The sequence below is a fragment of the Emydura macquarii genome, unplaced genomic scaffold (genome assembly GCF_026122565.2).
Source record: "Emydura macquarii macquarii isolate MOO-44397 ecotype Brisbane River unplaced genomic scaffold, CSIRO-AGI_Emac_v2 contig_767, whole genome shotgun sequence".
Taxonomy (NCBI): Eukaryota; Metazoa; Chordata; order Testudines; family Chelidae; genus Emydura; species Emydura macquarii.
The window spans coordinates 811672-833091 of NW_027130904.1; the positions used below are offsets into that span (position 1 = coordinate 811672).

A 21420-nucleotide genomic window follows, 5' to 3' on the forward strand; every position below is an offset into this window, starting at 1 on the left:
TAAAAAAAAAAGTTAAATAGCAGATATTTCTTTATCCCCACACCTGCAGTTCATTAAACTTGAACAAAGCCCATTAAGTCTCTAAGAGCCTTTCCACTGACTTTATGGTCCTTATCTAATGCCCACTAAAGATTCAGACCCTGATACTGCATACACTTACATACACGCTTGCCCTTATACATGTGAATAGTTCCATGAAGGTCCATGCGACTATTTATATATATAACATGTACATATATGTTTGCAGGGTTGACAAATTCTGCATATGTACAATTTAAAAATAACAACTATTGCGATAGTTGAGCTTAGTTTATTTCAGTGTTGGTATTTCCTTGACAGAGCTATGTAATCCTCGTCCTCCTCCCCCAATTTTGATACATTATTTGCATTGCAATTTTCTTTTTGGTCAACTTCATAGCTTCTCCTTCCTTAACTTCTTCATAAAATGGCAGAAGTGAAAATTGACAATATTCATAAAGACAGTTGCATACAGCAACTGCCACTTTAGTCTGGGGGAGAAGAAGGAAAACAGGCACAACCATCTTGTACATACGATGTTAAACCACATCTCTGCTGTACTCATTTTGACTTCATGTTTTAGTAAAAGCTGCAGATGTTTTATCATTTGATTGTCTTGCTAAGGTTGGAAAATCCAATGCCAACACAAGTCATTAAGACTTTCTCTCCACCCTTGAGCTCTTCATGAGATGACTTGGTTTCAATTTTGAACATAATCTGGAAGAAGCTTCTCAAATGTCGCAGAAACTCAATTCTGAAAAGGAGAGAGCACAAGTGAGTTCTTTACTTTTTTTAAAAAAGAAACAAAAAGTGTTAAACTACCTTCAACAAATCAGTTGCTCATCTGGTTAACACAGTAATCTTGTCCTGTAAGTAGAGCACAGACTAGCATTCAATGAGATATGCAGTGTAGTAGTAGCTGTATTGGTTCCAGGATATTAGAGAGACAAGATGGATGAGCCACACACTTTTATTGGACCAACTTCTGCTGGAGAGAGAGACAAGATTCAGAGCCACACACAGCTCAAAAGCTTGTCTCTCTCACGTTCAGTGGGATGGCTACTTGGTACAGAGGTAGGGAAATGGGTGTATGGGTTTGAAAAAAATCTTATTTGTATTATAGCAACGTTGAGATTACAGGCTCCAACTGAGACTGGCACTATATAAAAAGAGGAAAAGACAGTCTTTGCCCTGAAGAGTTAATAATCTAAATAAAAAACAAAGAGAAAAGAGTGGGGGAAGGGAAACGGAGGCATGGAGGTGGCTTGACCTGATCATGGTCACACAGCAGGTCAGTAGCAGAATGAGAACAGAATCCAGTTTGCTTGTCTCCCAATCCAGTTACCTATCCAGGCTGCCCCCCAAAAAATGTTCTAGGCTAAACTTTACTGGAATTTCTGAAAAATACTTCTGGGGGTGTCTAAGGAAATTCAAAACGTTTGGAGGGTAATATAGTAAAAAGATTCATAAGCACGTATCTGATCAGTTTTACAAGCTCACCACTGCTAAAATATACATATTTTTAGAATCTAACAATCACTTTAAAAAAAATGAATTCAGATTTTGGACTTCTTTTGGAAAGTGTTTACACCTGAAAATGTATTTTTTCAAGATTACAGGTATGAATAGACTTCTATATGGAAGAGAGACTAAACAGATTAAACAAAGCAGCTCTGAAGGAGGAAAATTGGAGTGGATAGGATAGAAAAATATAAAATGAATGGTACAAGAAGGTAAATAGGATGCGCCTTGGGGATATTCAATGAAACTGAAAGGCAACAAAATGGAAAATTGATAATTGCCCACTATGCAATGCTTGCCTTCTCTTCAGACACTGGTACCAACCACCGCTAGAGAGACAGGACACCAAACTGGATGGATAATTCACTGGGGCAATTACTATGTTCCCAGATCCTTTTCTCAGATAAGCTTAGCCTTTGGAATGCACACGATTCCCGAGCATTCTTCTGGCGGGTAGCCTAGAAAATGCCACTGTCCTAAGAACTAATACTATATTGACCCCACTTTTGAGATTAAATTCCTTTACACAGTTCTGTCCATCCTGATGCCATTTTAAGAAATAGTTCCTTACACAGAGGAAGCAGGATGCAAGAGAGAGACACAATCACTGCTGCAGCATTACAAGAATAAGAAAGTCTCAAGGCACTCCCCAAAGAGTGGGATAGTAGAAGCACCAGAAGCACACTGGGGGAGTGAAGAGGGCAGAGCAGAGCAGACCATTCTTCAATATAGAAACCTCTGAGAGCAGAGAAAAACAGAATTTGGCAGGAAACAGCAGAGAACTATGGTCTTCCTTTGGGGCAGTGTTTAATAATCCCTTGCTGTTTGGTCACTTAAGTACAAGGGATGGGAGGGATGGAACTCGGGGGGAGGAGGAGAGGCTGCTGTTGTCCACATACACTTGCAGCTGGTAACCTCTGAAAGCCATCTCCAGGTACAGCTTTGTCAGGCTGCAGGGGGGAGCAGGCTGCAGCATGGTGTGCAGCGTTCCACTCCAAACAAAAATCACTTCCTTAAAACAAAAATGTTTACAGAAGCAGTGTCTTTTTTCAGAAGGCTGCAAAGTGAAATGAAATGAGATAAAACACTTTTAAGTGCGTGCAATTGATGTATGAGCAAAGCACCTTGTTCTGTAATTCACTAAATTATCGCTGCCGCAAACGCCATTTCACTGACATTAATTTACATTTCAGGTAGAAAAGTTAGGCCTACTTTACACTTAAAAGTTACAATGACTTTGTAGGTTGCTCAGGACTGAGAAAAATTCTACAGCCTGCGCACTGTACCTGAGCACAACCTAACCCTGGGCGTAGACATGGCTACGTCTATGGAAGAATTCTTCCGTCAACCTAGCTACCGCCTCTTGGAGAGATGGATTAACTACATTGATGGAAAATCCTCCCATCAATGGAGGAAGCATTTATGATATGGCACTACAGTGGCAGAGCTGCATCGCCATAGCTGTGCCACTAGCAGCTGTAGTGCAGACATACCCTTAGACTCCAAGTGACACTCTGCCCCAGGGCTAGCTAAAGTGGCCTAACAAATTAGAAGTGTGGGTATGTTTCACACAAACAGCTTCTATCCAATTGTTGCCATCATAAGAAGGCAGATCTATTAAAGAATTTGCTATCAGATCTTTTCAATCCAAATTGACTTACTCCCCAGTCACAGAACTATGATTATCGATTCAGTTCAACATTTAAATGGCTATATATACATTCCTGAGACAGCAGCCAGCCAATTACAGTTTATGTTCACTTGTGTATGTCATGGAGCCATTAAATAATCATCCCCTCCTATTTTTTGAGGTTGTTCTGGTTAAAACATGATGTCAAATCCCAAACAATGAGACCACCTCAGGAACTGTTTCACAGTAAAGCTGGGTGACATTTTTCAGCCAAAACTTTTTCCCCACCAAAAAATGCAGATTAGGGATGAATGAAAGATTTTGTGAATTTGTATCAATTTTGGCAAATTGTTTCACTGACATTTTTATTAAAAATCTACGATATACAATTAACATGGCACACATTAAATGGATTAAAAACTGGCTAACTGATAGGTCTCACAATGTAACTGTAAACAGGGAGTCGTCTGCGAGAGAGTTTCCAGTGGGGATCAGTTCTTGGCCCAATGCTATTTAATGTTTTTATCAACAACCAAGACAAAAACATAAAACCATCACTGATAAAGTCTGAAGATGACAAAACTTGGGGGAGTGATAAACAACGAAGAGGACAGATTTCTGATTCAGAGCGATCTGGATTGCTTGGTAAACTGGACACAGGCGAACTATGTGTGTTTTAATATGCAAAAAACGAAAGTCCTATAACACCTTAAAGACTAACAAATTTCTGCAGGCATAAGCTTTCGTGGGCTGCAACCCACTTCACTTTGCAGAAATTTGTTAGTCTTTAAGGTGCAACAGGACTCTCGTTGTTTTTGCTGTATACAGACTAACATGGCTACCCCCATGGAACTGTTTTAATATGGCAAACTGTAAATGGATGCATTTGGGAACAAAGAATGTAGGCTATACTTACAGGATGAGGGTTTCTATCCTGGGAAGCAGTGACTCTGAAAAAGATTTGAGGGTTGTTGTGGATAATCAGCTGAACATGAGCCGCCAGTGTGATGCTGTGGCCAAAAGAATTAATAAGATCCTGGGATGCACAAACAGGGGAATCTCACATAGGAGTAAAGAGATTATTTTACCTCTGTATATGGCACTGGTGAGACTGCTGATGGGATTCTGTGTCTAGTTCTGGTGCTCACAGTTCAAGAAGGATGTTGATATATTGGAGAGGGTTCAGAGAAGAGCCACAAGAATGGTTTAAAGGTTAGAAAACATGCCTTATAGTGACAAATTCCAGGAGCTCAATCTATTAAGCTTAACAAAGAGGAGATTAAGGGTTTACTTGATTACAGCCTATAAGTACTGTACCTATGTGGGGAACACATATTTAAAAATGGATTTTTCATTCTAACAGAGAAAAACAAGGTTACTTACCAGTAACTGTTGTTCTTCGAGATGTGTTGCTCATATCCATTCCATCATAGGTGAGTGCGCGCCCCGTGCACGAGCCTCCGGAAGCTTTTCTGCCCTAGCAACCCCCTGCGGGTCGGCTCCTGCGCCCCCTGGAGTGCCGCGCTCATGTCGCGGTATATAGGGAGCCTGCCGACCCCGTGGCCACCAGTCCCTTCTTTCTGCCGACTCCGACAGCGGGGACGGAGGGTGGGTTTGGAATGGATATGAGCAACACATCTCGAAGAACAACAGTTACTGGTAAGTAACCTTGTTTTCTCTCTTCGAGTGTTTGCTCATATGCATTCCATCATAGGTGATTATGTAGCCATACCATGGAGGCGGGTAGGAGTCACTGTTGAGTAGCCCTTCTTAGGACGGCTCTGCCTACAGCCGCGTCTTCTCTTGCCTGTTGTACAATGGCGTAATGGGAAGAGAAGGTATGGACAGATGACCAGGTTGCTGCCCTGCAAATGTCCGTCAGGGGCACCCGTTCCAAGAAGGCCGCTGACGAGGCCTGGGCTCTGGTCGAGTGTGCCGTCACCGAGCTGGGAAGCGGCACCTTCGCCTGCTCGTAACAAGTGCGGATACATGCGGTAATCCATGTAGAGATGCGTTGAGAAGACACAGGTAAACCCTTCATTCTTTCAGCAACCGCGACGAACAGTTGGGTTGTCTTTCTGAAAGGCCTTGTCCGATCGATGTAAAAGGCCAGGGCCCTCCTGACATCTAAGGAGTGCCATCTCTGCTCCGCCTCCGATCCGTGGGGTTTGGGAAAGAATACGGGGAGGAAAATGTCTTGGTTACAGTGGAACTGGGACACCACCTTGGGTAAGAAGGCTGGGTGGGGTCTCAGTCTCACTTTGTCCTTATAGAAGACAGTGTAAGGGGGCTCCGAGGTCAAGGCTTTTAACTCGGAGACCCGTCTGGCCGAAGTAATGGCTACTAGGAAGGCCACCTTCCAGGACAGGACCAGCAAAGGGCATGTAGCCATGGGTTCGAATGGGTGTCCGGTTAACATGGAGAGAACCAAGTTCAGGTCCCAGAGAGGTACCGGGTCGCGAACTTGTGGGTATAATCTCTCTATCCCCTTCAGGAACCTACAGGACATAGGATGAGAGAAGATAGATCTCCCTTCCATCGGCCGGTGGAAGGCCGAGATGGCCGCCAGGTGCACCCTCAGGGAAGCCAGTGCGAGGCCCTGCATCTTTAGGTGAAGGAGGTATTCTAGGATTGCCTGTATGGGCGATGAACTAGGTAAGATCCCCCGGGACTCTGCCCAAAGGGTAAAGCGCTTCCACTTAGCCTTATACAGCATCTGAGTGGAAGGTTTCCTGCTCCCTAAGAGGACCTGCTGTACTTGTGTTGAGCAGGCTCTCTCCCCTTCAGTTAACCACAAAGCCTCCATGCCGTCAAGTGGAGGGAGTCCAGGTCCGGGTGAAGGAGGCGGCCCCGGTCCTGGGAGAGGAGGTCGTATCGCCTCGGCAGCGGTATCGGCTCGGCAATGGACATGTCCAATAGCATAGTGAACCAGTGCTGCCGGGGCCAGGCTGGTGCAACGAGGATGACATTCGCCTTGTCCCTCTTGACTTTCAGGAGCACTCTGGGGAGTAATGGAACGGGGGGAAACGCATACATCAGGGGCCCCGTCCAGTTGATTAGAAAGGCGTCCGAGAGGGAGCCCTGCTCTCGTCCCCGGAGTGAGCAGAACCTCGGGCACTTCTTGTTCCACGCAGAGGCGAACAGGTCCAGTTGGGGAGTGCCCCACTTGTGGAAGAGAAAAGACACCACCTCCTTGTGGAGTGACCAGTCGTGGCGGGGTACGAACGACCTGCTGAGTCGGTCCGCCTCGTCGTTCCTGACCCCGGGGAGGTGAGAGGCAGAGAGGTGAAAATCGTGCCTCACCGCAAGGTCCCATAGCTGTATGGCTTCCTGGCACAGAGTGGAGGAGCGTGCCCCCCTTGCCTGTTTATATAAAACATGGCTGCTGTATTGTCCGTGAGGACATGTACTGCTCTGCCCGTTATGAACCTGAGGAAGACCTTGCAGGCGAGACGAACTGCACGTAGCTCCCTGACATTGATGTGCAGGTGCCGTTCGTGAGGCGACCATAGACCTTGTGTGCTGAGGTCGTTGCTCATGTGGGCTCCCCAACCCACATCTGAAGCGTCTGTTATCAGCGTCACCGATGGGGTTAAGTCTGCAAAGGGAACCCCCCGAAGAACCTCGCTCGGGTCCGTCCACCAGATGAGGGAGGTTAGGACCTGGGCTGGGATGGTGACCACCCTGGAAAGTGAATGTCTGGCTGGGGTGTACACCGAGGTTAGCCAACCTTGTAGGGGCCTGAGTTTGAGGCGAGCTAGTCTCACCACATATGTGCATGCCGCCATGTGACCCAACAGCTGAAGGCAGCGCCTGGCTGTCGTCGTGGGAAAACTGAAGAGTTCCTGAATGATGGCGGTCATGGCCTGGAATCTGGGCAGCGGTAGGAAGGCCCTGGCGTGGACTGCATCCAGGGTGGCCCCTATAAAGTCTATCCGCTGTACTGGAGTAAGTGTGGACTTCTGCTCGTTGACGAGCAGGCCCAGCCTGGTACAGGTTGTGCAGGTCAGGGCTAGACTGTTCTGTACGTGAACCCTGGATCTTCCCCGTATTAACCAATCGTCGAGATAGGGGAAGATCTGGACGCCTCTGCGGCGGAGGTGGGCCGCTACCACCGCCATACACTTCGTGAAGACCCTGGGTGCTGAGGAGAGGCCAAATGGTAGGGCCGAAAATTGGTAGTGGACACCTGCTACCATAAAACGAAGAAAACGTCTGTGCCCAGGGAGGATAGAAATATGGAAGTAAGCATCCTGTAAATCGAGGGCAGCATACCAATCCCCTGGATCTACTGCGGGAATGATGGAGGCTAGGGAGAGCATCCGGAACTTGAGGCGTCTGATAAATCTGTTCAGACGACGAAGGTCCAGAATAGGTCTGAGGCCTCCCTTTGCCTTGGGGATAAGGAAATAGCGGGAATAGAACCCCCTGCCCCTCTCCGAAGGAGGAACTTCCTCTACCGCCCCAAGGCGGAGAAGAGAGTGAACCTCTTGGACGAGGAGTAGCTCGTGAGATGGGTCCCTGAAGAGGGACGGGGTAGGGGGAGAGTCTGGAGGAAATGCCGAGAGTTGGAGAGCATAGCCTCGTCTCACTATGCTGAGTACCCAGCAGTCCGAGGTTATTCCCTGCCACTCTCGGAGGAAGGGGTGTAGTCTGTTCATAAAGGGGGGGGTGGAAACCAGTGGGATGGTGATGGTTACTGGGCTGCCCTCGAGCGTCCCGTCAAAAGGACCGCTTGGTATTTTTCTGCTGGCCCTGCTGGGAGCCCCCTGCAGGGCCTTGGCGGTCTCTTCTGTTCGACTGCCTGAAGCGGTCTCGACCTCGCCTGGATGGAGTTGGTCGAGGAGGCAGTCGAGGGGCAGGCTGCTGTTGTTGCTGCCGTTGGGGTCGTTGTCTGCCCTGGCGCCTCGTGGCCTGTGGCATATAGAGGCCTAAGGACTTAAGGGTGGCTCGAGAGTCCTTGAGGGCGTGTAATTTACTGTCTGTTCTATCCGAGAACAGGCCCACGCCCTCAAAAGGCAGATCCTGGATGGCCTGTTGCACCTCCAATGACAGACCCGAAGACTGCAACCACGCGGCCCGGCGCATCACGATGCCCGATGCCATAGCCCTTCCCGCTGCGTCGGTGGCATCGCTTGAGGATTGGAGGGCCGCTCCGGCAACTGTAGCTCCCTCCTGCAGGATGGTGTTGAAGTCCTCCGCCATGTCAGGTGGCAAGGCGCGGAGGAACCGTTGGAGGGAAGCCCACAGGTTCAAATTGTACCTGCCGAGGAGCGCTTGGTGATTCGCAATGCGGAGTTGTAATGCCGCAGTCGAATAAATTTTTCTACCAAATAAGTCCAGTTTTTTATTTTCTTTGTTCTTTGGTGTACTGGACTGGGCCCCCTGTCTGTCCCTCTGATTAACCGCATCTACAACCAACGACCCGGGGGGGGGTGGTTGTAGAGGTATTCAAACCCTTGGGCGGGAACATAATATTTGCGTTCCGCAGTCTTAGAAGTGGCCGACACTGACGCTGGGGTCTCCCACAAGGGCTTGACCACCTTTAACACCCTATCGTGGACAGGGAGCGCGACGCGGGAGGGGCCTGCTGAGCTAGAGGTCCCGAAAAGAGGATCCTCCTCCTCCGAAAGTTCTTTTAGGTCGAGCTGCAGATTGTCAGCTAGCCTCCTGAGCAGTTCCTGATGGGTCTTATAATCAGGCAGGGGTGTTCTCTGGTCCCTGGAGGTGGTGTCAGGAGGAGAGGAGGAGGAGGACTGGTGCAGGGGACCCGTAGATGGACCCTCCATCGGGTCGGACTCCTCATCCGAGGATTCCGGTCTGTCCTGACTAGGATGTGGGGGAGGGGGCTGGACCGCCACTGAGGGGACCGACGCCGCACCCTGGGTCTGTTGTTGAGGCCATGGTCCCCAATATGGCCATTGCCAGGGCCCATGCATCCATGCTGGCACCGGTCCCGGTGCCGTGGATGTTGCGGGCCCGGAAGGTGCCGGGCTACGGGACTTCGGGCGCTTCCCCTTGTCCTTGCCCCGATCCTGCAGTGATCTGCTCCTGGAGGAGCGGGAGCGGCTACGGCGGTAGCTGTGACGCCGGCGCGGCGGGGAGCGGCTATAAGTAGACGAGCGGCCCCGGGACCGTCTTGCTCTACTGTGGCCAGGCGACCTAGAGCGGTCTCTCCCTCGGCTGCGTCTTCTCCGGTGCTCCGGAGAGTCTCCAAGTGGCCGGGCGTGCGGCACCGGGGACCGCCTCGGGGTAACTCTGGGGGCCCTCGCCGACGGCGACCGGTGGTAGGGTTCCGGGGCAGGGCGACCCCGACGGCTGCCAGCGGATGGGGAGCGATGGCTGTCCTGGGAACGCTCACGGGCACGGACCGGAGATCGTGACCGGTGACGAGGGCTGTAGCGGTGCCGAGAGTCCGACCGGTGCCGAGAGTCCGACCGGTGCCGAGAGTCCGACCGGTGCCGTATAGCTCGGCGCCGAGAGCCCGAACGGTGCCGAGAGCCCGAACGGTGCCGAGAGTCCGACCGGTGCCGTATAGCTCGGCGCCGAGAGCCCGACCGGTGCCGAGAGTCCGACCGGTGCCGGTCATCACCAGGAGAGGGTGTTCGGTGCCGGGAGCTGCGCACCGGGGAGCGAGAGTGGCGCCCGCGCGGATGTTCAGAGCGCCTCTGCTCCGCTTGTGAACCGGATCGGTGCCGAGAGGTACGCACCGAAGTGCGAGGATGGTCAGTCTCTCTCGGTGCCGGCAGGCTCTCCTGACGATGGAGGGACGCCGAGGATCTGGTGGGCGATGGAGAGTGGCCGCTCTCGGAACCTCGGGACCGCTCCAGTTGCTGCGGTACCGAGGTGCTCAACGACATAAGGTCGGAGCGAGGAGGGGGGGATCCCGCTTCCCCCGTCCTCGACCGTCTGGGGGGAGACGATGGTTCCTGTCTCCGCTGCCCACCGGGGTAACCCAGCACGGATCTACCCCGAGACGCCAACCCTGACTCCCTCGGCCGAGGGGGGGATGGAGGCGTTGGCATGGCCATGAGGGCTCGTGCCGCTACAAACGCCTCCGGCGTCGACGGCCCTTGCAGGAGAGGTCCCCCACCCCCGGGGTCGGGGGAGGCTCTCTGCGTGGCGACGCCGGTGTCGGCTCTAATCGTACCCCCTGCTGTACCGGTAGCAGGGGGAGTCCATAGGCACCGGGTCCAGCCGCTTCTTCTTCTTCGGCACCTTTAGCGCCGGTGCCGCTGTCGGTGCCGGGGGCGCGCTGTGCGCCGATGAGACGCTCGGTGCCGATGGAGATCCCGAGGGCTCGGAGACCGGGCGAAGCGCCGACTCCATTAGGATCGTCCGAAGGCGGGCATCTCGCTCCTTCTGTGTCCTGGGTTTGAAGGACTTGCAGATGCGGCACTTGTCCTTCCTGTGGAGCTCACCCAGGCAGCGAAGACAGCGGTCGTGTGGGTCGCTGATGGGGAAAGCCTTCGAGCATTCTGCGCAGGCTTTAAACCCCGAAGTGCCCGGCATGGCGCCGGGAGCCCGTAAGGGCTAACTAAGTACTTAAACCACTAAAACTATTACTTTTTTTTTTTTTTTTTTTACTATACAGGTTAAAACTATGAACTTTTAACAACTAACTACAACTATAAAACTATAACTAGAACAGGTTGAGGAGATTGCTACTTGCGATACAGCAAGGGGCAGCGTTCCAAAAGACCGTCACGGGCGGAAAGAAGGAACTGGTGGCCACGGGGTCGGCAGGCTCCCTATATACCGCGACATGAGCGCGGCACTCCAGGGGGCGCAGGAGCCGACCCGCAGGGGGTTGCTAGGGCAGAAAAGCTTCCGGAGGCTCGTGCACGGGGCGCGCACTCACCTATGATGGAATGCATATGAGCAAACACTCGAAGAGAGAAGGTATAACACAATCCCATGGCTGGAAGTTGAAACTAGACAAATTCAGACTGGAAATAAGGTGTAAAATTTTAACAGGGAGAGTAATTAACCATTTGAACAATTTAGCAAGGGTCGTGATGGATTTTCCATCACAAACAACTTTTAAATCAAGATTGGATGTTTTTCTAAAAGATATGCTCTATGAATTATTCTGGGGAAATTCGATGGCCTGGGTTATATAGGAGGTCAGACTACATGATCACAAAGTCCCTTCTGGCCTTGGAATCTATGAATCTAGGGGGGAAAAAAAGAAAATTTCAGAAATGCTGAAATGGTTCTTTTGCTGCAATTGAAACACGTTTTGATTTTTGGGGGGCATATATCACAAGGAGATCACAAAACTGAGGAGGTGGTGACAGTCCCCTAACACCTAATACTCCCGTGGTTAGGGCTCTCACCTAGGATGTGGAAGATGCAGGTTTGAATCCTCCATTCGGGAGAAACCTGAATCCAGGTCTCCCCCTCCCAGGTGAATGCCCTAACCATCAGGCTATTGGCTATTCTGGGGTGAGTCTCTTCTATCTAGCCAGCTGAAGTTGCTCCACTTTGTATAAAATATTTAAATATTCACTGGACCAGAGAGAGCGTGAGAACGACCCTATAGCCTGATGGTTAGGAGACACCTGCAAGGGGGGACATCTGGGTTCCAGTCCCTGCTCCACAATGAGGGTTCAAACCTGGGTCTGCTACATCCCAGGTGCATACTGTGGCCACTGAGAATAAGGAGAGATGGCACCATCTCCTCCTCAGTTATGTGGATCTGGCCCTTCATTTTCTTTGCTATTATAATAGAAGACTGTTTTGTATGATCTAAAATAAAATTTTTGACTGGAACTGCCAATGAGCTGAAAAATTAGGTATTCACATGGCTCTATTTGACAATTCATAGCCCAAGGCTTCCAGACGCAAGCAACTCATTACTTCCCAATTCTGTCCTTTATTTGCTGTTCTAGATACCTTGGTTAGAGAAGAGGCTAGCTTGACAGCTGTGGCCCTGACTGCACTACAGCTGGGAACAGGATTCATGAGGAGCACGTCTCCATCCCCACCAAATTGTGCTGTACACAAGGTAGTCAGGACTTGAGGAGGTGAAGAGGGAAAAGAACTGGGTGTGCTATGTTTGTCTTCCTCCCACAGGATAGAGATGACTTCATCTGTATCAAGTGCAGGCTGGTTTCCTTATTGGAAGAGAAGGTTAAAGGACTAGAGACCCAAATGTCAACCCTGCGGTGCATTACAGAAAACAATGTCTTTCTCCATCAGGCACAGGCAGAGCGTAAGGAAGATTCAGAGAAGGCCAGGCAGGCGAAAATGAAGAACGGGGAAGAAAATTGGCAGCATGTGACCTCCCGAAGAAAGAGAACCCAGGTGCCCACCATGCAGATAGAAGTAAGGAATCGTTTTCATCCTCTCTGCACAAGTACTACGGCGGAGAATGATTTGGAGGACCCTTCAAAGGGAATGGATCATCAGGAGACCCATTTGATCAGAAGGCAAGAGATGCATTCTCCTAGGGATGGGGGTTCCACGACCACCATTCCAAAGAGGAAGAGAAGGGTGATGGTGGTCGGGGACTCCCTCCTAAGGGGGACGGAGTCATCCATCTGCCGTCCGGACCGGGAAACTAGAGAAGTGTGCTGCTTGCCTGGAGCTAGGATTAGAGAGGTGACGGAGAGACTGCCAAAACTTATCAAGTCCTCAGACCGCTACCCCTTCCTGCTCTTCCATGTGGGCACCAATGACACTGCCAAGAATGATCTTGAGTAGATCACTGCGGACTATGTGGCTCTGGGAAAAGAGATTAAGGAGTTTGAAGTACAAGTGGTGTTCTCATCCATCCTCCCTGTTCAGGGAAAAGGCCCAGGTAGGGACCGTCGCATTGGGGAAGTAAATGCGTGGTTACGCAGGTGGTGTCGAAGGGAGGGCTTTCGATTCTTCGATCATGGAATGCTGTTCCAGGAAGAAGGATTACTAGGAAGGGACGGGATTCATCTAACGAAGACAGGGAAGAGTATCTTCGCAGACAGGCTGGCTAACCTAGTGAGGAGGGCTTTAAACTAGTTTCGACGGGCAACGGGGACCTAAGCCCGAAAATAAGTGGGGAAGAGGGACACCACAAGGAAGCAGAAGTAGGAGGGTGCAGCAGGGGAGGCCTCCCGATTCATACTGTGAAAGCAGGCCACTCGGCTACTTATCTCAAGTGCCTGTACACAAATGCAAGAAGCCTGGGAAACAAGCAGGAAGAACTGGAAGTCCTGGCACAGTCAAGAAACTACGACATGATTGGAATAACTGAGACTTGGTGGAATAACTCTCACGATTGGAGCGCTGTCATGGATGGGTATAAACTGTTCAGGAAGGACAGGCAGGGGCAAAAGGGGGGAGGAGTCGCACTGTATGTAAGAGAGCACTATGACTGCTCTGAGCTCCAGTATGAAACTGGAGATAAGTCAGTTGAGTGTCTCTGGGTTAAGCTTAGAAGCAAGAACAATAAGAGTGATGTCCTGGTGGGTGTCTGTTACAGACCACCAGATCAGGAGGACGAGGTGGATGAGGCTTTCTTTACTCAACTAGGGAAAGTTTCCAGTTCACAGGGCCTGATTCTCATGGGAGACTTCAATCACCCTGACATCTGCTGGAAGAGCAATACAGCAGAGCACAAACAATCCAGGAAGTTTTTGGAGAGTGTTGTAGACAATTTCCTGGTGCAAGTGCTGGAGCAACCAACGAGGGGCCGTGCTTTTCTTGACCTGCTGCTCACAAACAGGGAAGATTTGGTAGGGGAAGTACAAGTGGGTGGCAACCTAGGCAGCAGTGACCATGAGATGGTCGAGTTCAGGATCCTGACAAAAGGAAGAAAGGAGAGCAGCAGGATACGGACCATGGACTTCAGAAAAGCGGACTTTGACTCCCTCAGGGAGCTGATGGGCAGGATTCCCTGGGAGGCTAATATGAGGGGGAAAGGAACCCAAGAGAGCTGGCTGTATTTTAAAGAGACCTTATTGAGGGCACAAGAGCAAACCATCCCGATGTGCAGAAAGAATAGCAAATATGGTAGGCGTCCAGCTTGGCTTAACAAAGATGTCCTTGGCGAACTTAAACACAAAAAAGAAGCTTACAAGAAGTGGAAGCTTGGTCAGATGACTAGGGAGGATTATATAAACACTGCTCGAACGTGCAGGAATGAAATCAGGAAGGCCAAAGCACAATTGGAGTTGCAGCTAGCAAGGGACGTGAAGGGGAACAAGAAGGGTTTCTACAGGCATGTTGCCAACAAGAGGAAGATTAGAGAAAGTGTGGGCCCCTTAGAGAATGAGGGAGGCGACCTAGTGATGGAGGATGTGGAGAAAGCTGAGGTACTCAATGCCTTTTTTGCCTCTGTCTTCACAGACAAGATCAGCTCTCAGACTGCTGCACTGGGTGGCACAGAATGGGAAGGAGGCGAACATCCTGCAGTGCTGAAGGAACGGGTCCAAGACTATTTAGAAGGATTGGACATTCACAAGTCCATGGGGCCGGATGCAATGCACCCAAGGGTGCTGAGGGAGTTGGCTGAGGTGATTTCAGAGCGATTGGCTATTATCTTTGAAAGCTCGTGGCAACAGGGGGAGGTCCCTGAGGACTGGAAAAAAGCAAATATAGTGCCCATCTTCAAAAAAGGGAGGAAAGAGGATCCAGGAAACTACAGACCGGTCAGCCTCACCTCAATCCCTGGAAAAATCATGGAGCAGGTCCTTAAGGAATCCATTTTAAGGCACTTGGAGGAGAGGAAGGTGATCAAGAACAGTCAACACGGATTCACTAAGGGAAAGTCATGTCTGACCAACCTGATTGCTTTCTATGATGAGGTGACTGGCTCTGTAGATGTAGGGAAGGCGGTGGATGTGATATACCTTGACTTTAGCAAAGCTTTTGATACTGTCTCACACAGTATTCTTATCAGCAAGTTAAAGAAGTATGGGTTGGATGAATGGACTATAAAATGGATAGAGAACTGGCTAGAGCATAGGGCTCAACGAGTAGTGATCAATGGCTCCATGTCTAGCTGGCAACCGGTCACAAGCGGAGTTCCCCAGGGGTTGGTCCTGAGGCTGGTTTTGTTCAACATCTTTATTAATGATCTGGAGGATGGGGTAGATTGCACCCTCAGCAAGTTTGCGGACGACACTAAGCTGGGGGGAGTGGTAGATACCCTGGAGGGTAGGGATACGATACAGAGTGACCTAAACAAACTGGAGGATTGGGCCAAAAGAAATCTAATGAGGTTCAACAAGGACAAGTGCAGAGTCCTCCACTTAGGAAGGAAAAATCCCATGCACAGCTATAGACTGGGGACCGACGAGCTGGGCAGCAGCTCTGCAGAAAAGGACCTGGGGGTAACAGTGGATAAAAAGCTGGATATGAGTCAGCAGTGTGCCCTGGTTGTCAAGAAGGCTAATGGCATATTGGGCTTCATTAGGAGGGGCATTGCCAGCAGGTCACGGGAAGTGATTATTCCCCTCTATTCGGCATTGGTGAGGCCGTATTTAGAATATTGTGTCCACTTTTGGGCCCCCCACTACAAAAAGGATGTGGACAAGTTAGAGAGAGTGCAGCGGAGGGCAACCAAAATGATCAGGGGGCTGGAGCACAGGACTTATGAGGAGAGGCTGAGGGAACTGGGCTTGTTTAGTCTGCAAAAGAGAAGAGTGAGGGGGGATTTGATAGCGGCCTTTAACTACCTGAAAGGGGGTTCCAGGGAGGATGGGGCTAGGCTGTTCTTGGTGGTGGCAGATGACAGAACAAGGAGCAACGGTCTCAAGTTGCAGGGCGGGAGGTCTAGGTTGGACATTAGGAAAAAGTTTTTTACTAGGAGGGTGGTGAAGCACTGGAATGGGTTACCTAGGGAGGTGGTGGAATCTCCATCCTTAGAGGTTTTTAAGCTGAGGCTTGACAAAGCCCTGGCTGGGATGATATAGCTGAGGTTAGTCCTGCTTTGAGCAGGGGGTTGGACTAGATGACCTCCTGAGGTCCCTTCCAACTCTAATATTCTATGATTCTAAAACAAGGTTACTTACCAGTAACTGATATTCTTCGAGATGTGTTGCTCATGTCCATTCCACTATAGGTGAGTGCATGCCTCCGTGCATGGCTACTGGAACCTTTTTCCCCTTAGCAGATCCCGTAGGGCTGGCTCCGGCACCCCCTGGAGTCCCGCGCACATGCCGCGGTATATGAGGCGCTGCCGGCCCTACGCCCCCTCAGTCCCTTCTTTCCGCCAAGTCCGGCAGTGGGGACGGGGGAGTAGGTTGTGGAATGGATTTGAGCAACATATCTCGAAGAACATCAGTTACTGGTAAGTAACCTTGTTTTCTTCTTCGAGTGCTTGCTCATGTCCATTCCACTATAGGTGACTAACAAGCAGTATCTTGGAGGTGGCCCGGAGTTAGCGGTGAGCTGCCTGCAGCCCAGCCTTGCTGAAGCCCATGTCTTCTGGCGCCCTTTGGACAGAGGGGTGATGGGACGTGAAGGTATGTACCGCCGGCCTGGCAGCTGCTCTGCAGATGCCCTGCCCTGGCACTTCCGTTAGGAAGGCTGTGGATGGAGCTTGAGCTCTGTTGAGTGAGCTGTGGTGGTGCCTGGAAGCGGCACCTTCAGCTGCTCATAGCCGAACACGATGCAGGAAGTTATTCACAAGGAAAATACGCGGGGCGGAGACTGGTGAACCTTTCATCCAGTCGGCTGCTGCACCAAAGAGCTACATTGCTCACCGGAATGAAGGGGGGGGGGGAAGGGCTCTGCAGGTCGCAGCACCTCTTCCTGCTGACAGGCGGTCCCCACAGGAGTCCCTGCCCGTGGGGCCGAGTCATTGTCCGAGGTACTGACTGCATCCCCGAGGGGTTGACAGACCGTGGTCCTGTCCCCCCTGGGAAACCCCCTAGGCCTTCATACCTCTGGGGCCATCCGTCTGGAGCTCTGGCACCTTTTGCTGGTGGTTGCTCCCCCAGGTACTGCATCCCCAAAGGGACACTGAGGCACCGTCAACAGACCACTGCTGGGGCTGCCCACTGTGCAGCACCATCGCTCCAGAGAGCGATCCCTTGACGTCGACGACCTCGACTACCAGGTTCGTCATGGGTGCCGTGGCCACAGCAGGCGTGCAGACAACGCTCCAACGTGCTGGGCTGACCTAAGCATCATCCCGGTACTGAGGACTTTTTGCGCTCTGCATGCATCTCAGCTCTGGCGACTGGTTCTGCCCAGCCTTGATGCAGGACAAACTCCTCGGTGCAGAGTTTGTCTCTGGCCACCAAGTTTGGCACAGCCTTGGTGTGGGTGGGTGGGGGGGAAGAACCTTGGTGGTGAGGCTGTCTCCAGTTTCTGGGCTTTTTGCCTCGGTGCCAGGATGGGGCGAACTCCTCGGTGCCAAGTCCGTCTCCAGCGCTGCCTAGGTGCAGGGGGGCGAACTCCTCGGTGCCGAGCCAGTCTCTGGCCACTGGGTTTGGCACTGCCTGGCGAATTCCTTGGTACCGAGACTGTCTCTGGTGACCGGGATCAGTGCCGCGTCCTTGCGGGCAAACTCTTCGTTGCCGGAGCAGTGGGATGGACCTGACTCGGTGCCAGGAGGTTGAGACCGGTATCGGGTGGGCGACTTTGCTCTCTGCTTCAATGCAGGTCAGTCCGGTGACCGCGACCTGGGATGACTTCTAGGGGAGTGTCCCTGCTCTACCCTAGGAAACGAGTCTGCAGGAGATCTTCCTCCCCATACCGGGGATCTCCCGAGACATTCAGGGGGTCCCAACGTGGGCTTCCCCGTAACGCTAGCCCCTTCTCTCTTGTGGAGGTATGGGCGGCGGCGTATGGAAAGCCAACAAGGCTCTTGCTGCCCTTCAGCCACCAAAGACGACGGTGCTGGTAGGTGCCAAGGGGCACACCCACTAAACTGAGTCAGGGGAGGCTCCCTGGCTGGAGACGCTGGCTCAGGTAGCGGGTCTCCGTGATCTGACCTCGGTGCGGATCGGTGCTCCACCCCGCCTGCTCCGACACTGCGGGGGAGGATCCACGCTCCGAGTGCTGATTCCGTCCTCGCGGTGTCGAGTCGGGCCGATTCCGACGGTGCCCTCTGCACCGACGGCACGTTGGGTTCCGCAGCAGAGCAGGTTGGCTCGGAGCCGGCTCGGGGGCTCCAAGAGCCAGGCTTTCAGGCAGATTTTCCAGAGGTCTGAAAGACTTATCAATCCATTCTCTTCTCACGAAGGGCTTCCCCCCTCACGCTTCAGGCAGCGGGGGGTCACTTAGTGGGAAAGCCTTCCCGCTGGAAGTGCACAACATGAAGCCATGACACTGGAGCATACCTGCACTTTGTAAAGCTCAGCTAGACTCTCTCAAAGTCTCTAACTATATCTGTAACAGTTATTAATCTAACTAACTAGTTAACACAAAAAATCCTTGTTTAAAGTTTAAAACACGGGGAATTAAGTGCTTGCAATGCAAGCACAGGCAGTTCCAGTAACCATCACGGATGAAAAGAAGGAACTGATGGGGCATAGGGCCGGCAGTGCCTCATATACCACGGCATGTGTGCGGGACTCCAGGGGGCGCTGGAGCCCGGCCCTACAGGATCTGCTAAGGGGAAAAAAGTTCCGGTAACCATGCACAGAAATATGCACTCACCTATAGTGGAATGGACATGAGCAAGCACTCGAAGAAGAAGAATTAGTTTAGACTAGCAGTTCCCAAAACTGTTCATGTGGTTCATGAAGTGGGTGTTAAAAATTCAGGAGAGAGCGACCAGATCACTTAGTGCTGGTTCCTCCTCTTAGTTTCCAGCTATTTATATTGTGGTCTAAGTTCATCACTTCAAAAGGGGAAAAAAAGAACCTGGGCTACTGTAAAAGCATCTGGAAACCAAAATATCAAGCAGACGAGGAAAACAGGCAAGCCAGGAACCCCAAACGGGGCAGAGGAGGACCAAGCAGCCACAAAGCATGTGCAGGGGCAGGAGGAAGAGAAAAGGACCAGGTGAAAAAGTAGGGGAGCATGGGAGAGAGGAATGAAGCAGAAGGAGAGATAAGACAAACAGCAGTGATTTGAGCAGCCATGAATGGGAGGAGAGGTGTCCCCAGGATAATCTCTCTTTTCAGATGTGGTCCTTGCTATGTGAAAGCATGAGCAATTTGAGCCCAACGCAAAACTTGGCTAGCAGACTTCTCAAGGGAAAACCTTTCCCAGGCAATACTGGACAAGAAAAACTGAACAACAACAACACCACCCCCCCCCCCAAGAGTTGTGGAATCTGATTTTAATATAATACAGTACAATGCAACTTACTTTAGCAGTGTTTTAAATGTGAGTAAATTTTGATTGCCTCTTACAAATTTATGCATGACAGCAGGATGATCCTGCTTTACCATAAGGGCCAAAAAGTCCAACAGGCACACACTGAAGAGCTACATCTCAATCATCTCCACAAAAACAAGGAAAGATGGAATAAGAAAGGCAGCAGAAGACCAATGCCAACTGAGTGTCTGTTGCCCCCTTCCTACAGAAGGGATTTCTGTTCAGTTTCAGCTCTTCTTTCCTCTCGTTCCGCCACCCATTTGGTTCAGCTCAAATCTTTGAGCTCTTACTTTCCACTCTGGCTCACATGGCTTTACTCTACCCTTTTATAATGCTCCTTTCCCATGCACTTTTGCTCAGCACGGTGACTACAGTAGAACTGCTTGCTCTACCCCTTCCCGCTCACTTCTGACAGACTTGTGGAAAAGGATCTTGCATTTCTCCTCCTCCTCCTTTTTGGCAGAGCCCCTGGTTTTTTTTCACCTTCCTCAGCAGCATGGGGCGCGGGTCACTTGCAGGTTTAAACTAAAGTAAATGGTGGATTCTCTGTAACTTGATGTTTTTAAATCATGATTTGACAACTTCAGTAACTCAGCCAGAGGTTATGGGTCTATTACTAGAGTGGGTGAATGAGGTTCTGTGACCTGCAATGGGCAGGTCAGACTAGATGATCATGATGGTCCTTTCTGGCCCTAAGTCTATGAGTCCTCCCCAGAGTGCATGATAAATTCCCCTTTCCTTTTCCCCTGGTCATTGTTGGCTGGAGTAAGGCTTCCCTTTCCTTCCCTCCTCTCTGTCTCCTGAACTGGTTCACTGTATGCTGTGGTTGCCACCTCCACTTCTTGATACAATTGTATGCAGAGTAGTGTGTGCTAAATTGTGAAACCATGTGTGTGATCTGGGCTGCTCCAGGATGTGTAACATATTATTGAATCCTTGGTATGGGAGCAGCAGTGTCCCACTTCTGATTTGAAAGTTGCCTTGGCAAAGGAAAGACTCTTAGACTCTGTGGAGTCTGGAATATGAATGTGGAGGAAGGATCTACATGGCTCTATGTATCTTTGTATCCAATGTATCTTTTCTTCAGTCCGTTTTACTTAGGAGAACGACGTCAGTAACTGAGCCAGAGGTAGTATGTCTTGCATGTGAGCACACCCCTCAGTTAGCCTGGTAGAGTCCTCATTCTCATAGGTTAAGGGGAAGGGATGTATTCCAAGGCATCTTTCCCATTCTCAATATCATAATCCACCAGGCACACTGCACTAGACAAGGGAAGTCAATCCTGTGTATATCATTTATAAAGCAAATAGCTTGGGATTTTTCAGTGTGAAGGTGCTAAATGCAAGATGCTATTAACATAGCAGCAATCAGAGGGAGGGAGAGGTGTGGATTGGGGAAATGGAGTGGAACTCAAAGCTTCTCATAGTTATTTTTAAAAATATCTCATGCATCTATGCTTAGTAGCTGTGGAGACTGTTTTCTGAACTCTTAGATGGTAGCAGCACAGAAGTTGCAGATAGAAAACTTACATGATCTCACATGAAACATGTTGAGCTCAATAGTAACCCTTATGCACTGCCAAACTTCACCGCCTTGCACTACCATTACAAGTGTGTCAACAACTAAAGTAGCTGAAATCAGTCCACTTAAAAATTAATTCTGCTTTACAAACTTTGTGGTATGAAATGATAAAACAGCAGATTATTACACTCTTAATTGTGCAGCCTAATCACTGATGTTGGATGACATTACTGAACACTAAGTAGATACTCACCTTCTGATGGTCTACTCCACCCCTTCCACAAAGATACTCCTCCATTGCTCCCCTCAAAATCCATACAAATCCCCTCCTGCGCAACACTGGTGGGTCTGTCGGTTTCCGAGGTATCAGGGTTCAATAGCAGTTATGCAGTTTATAGCTTTCATGTGATGGCACCATCATTCTTCAGTTATCACAGTACTGTACCTTTCACGTATACAGCACCGGTACC

The 21420-nt window shown here is 50.4% G+C and overlaps 1 protein-coding gene across 1 annotated transcript in view; it reads right to left on the reverse strand.

The window, feature by feature from the left end:
• Positions 1–290: 290 nt before the first annotated feature.
• RCL1 (RNA terminal phosphate cyclase like 1) overlaps positions 291–21420 on the reverse strand; it is a 56860-nt gene continuing 35730 nt past the window's right edge. The window contains exon 9 of the mRNA XM_067543053.1: positions 291–772. Within this exon, the coding sequence (XP_067399154.1) occupies positions 622–772 (151 nt within the window). The 3' untranslated portion in view covers positions 291–621. The remainder of the gene's footprint in view (positions 773–21420) is intronic.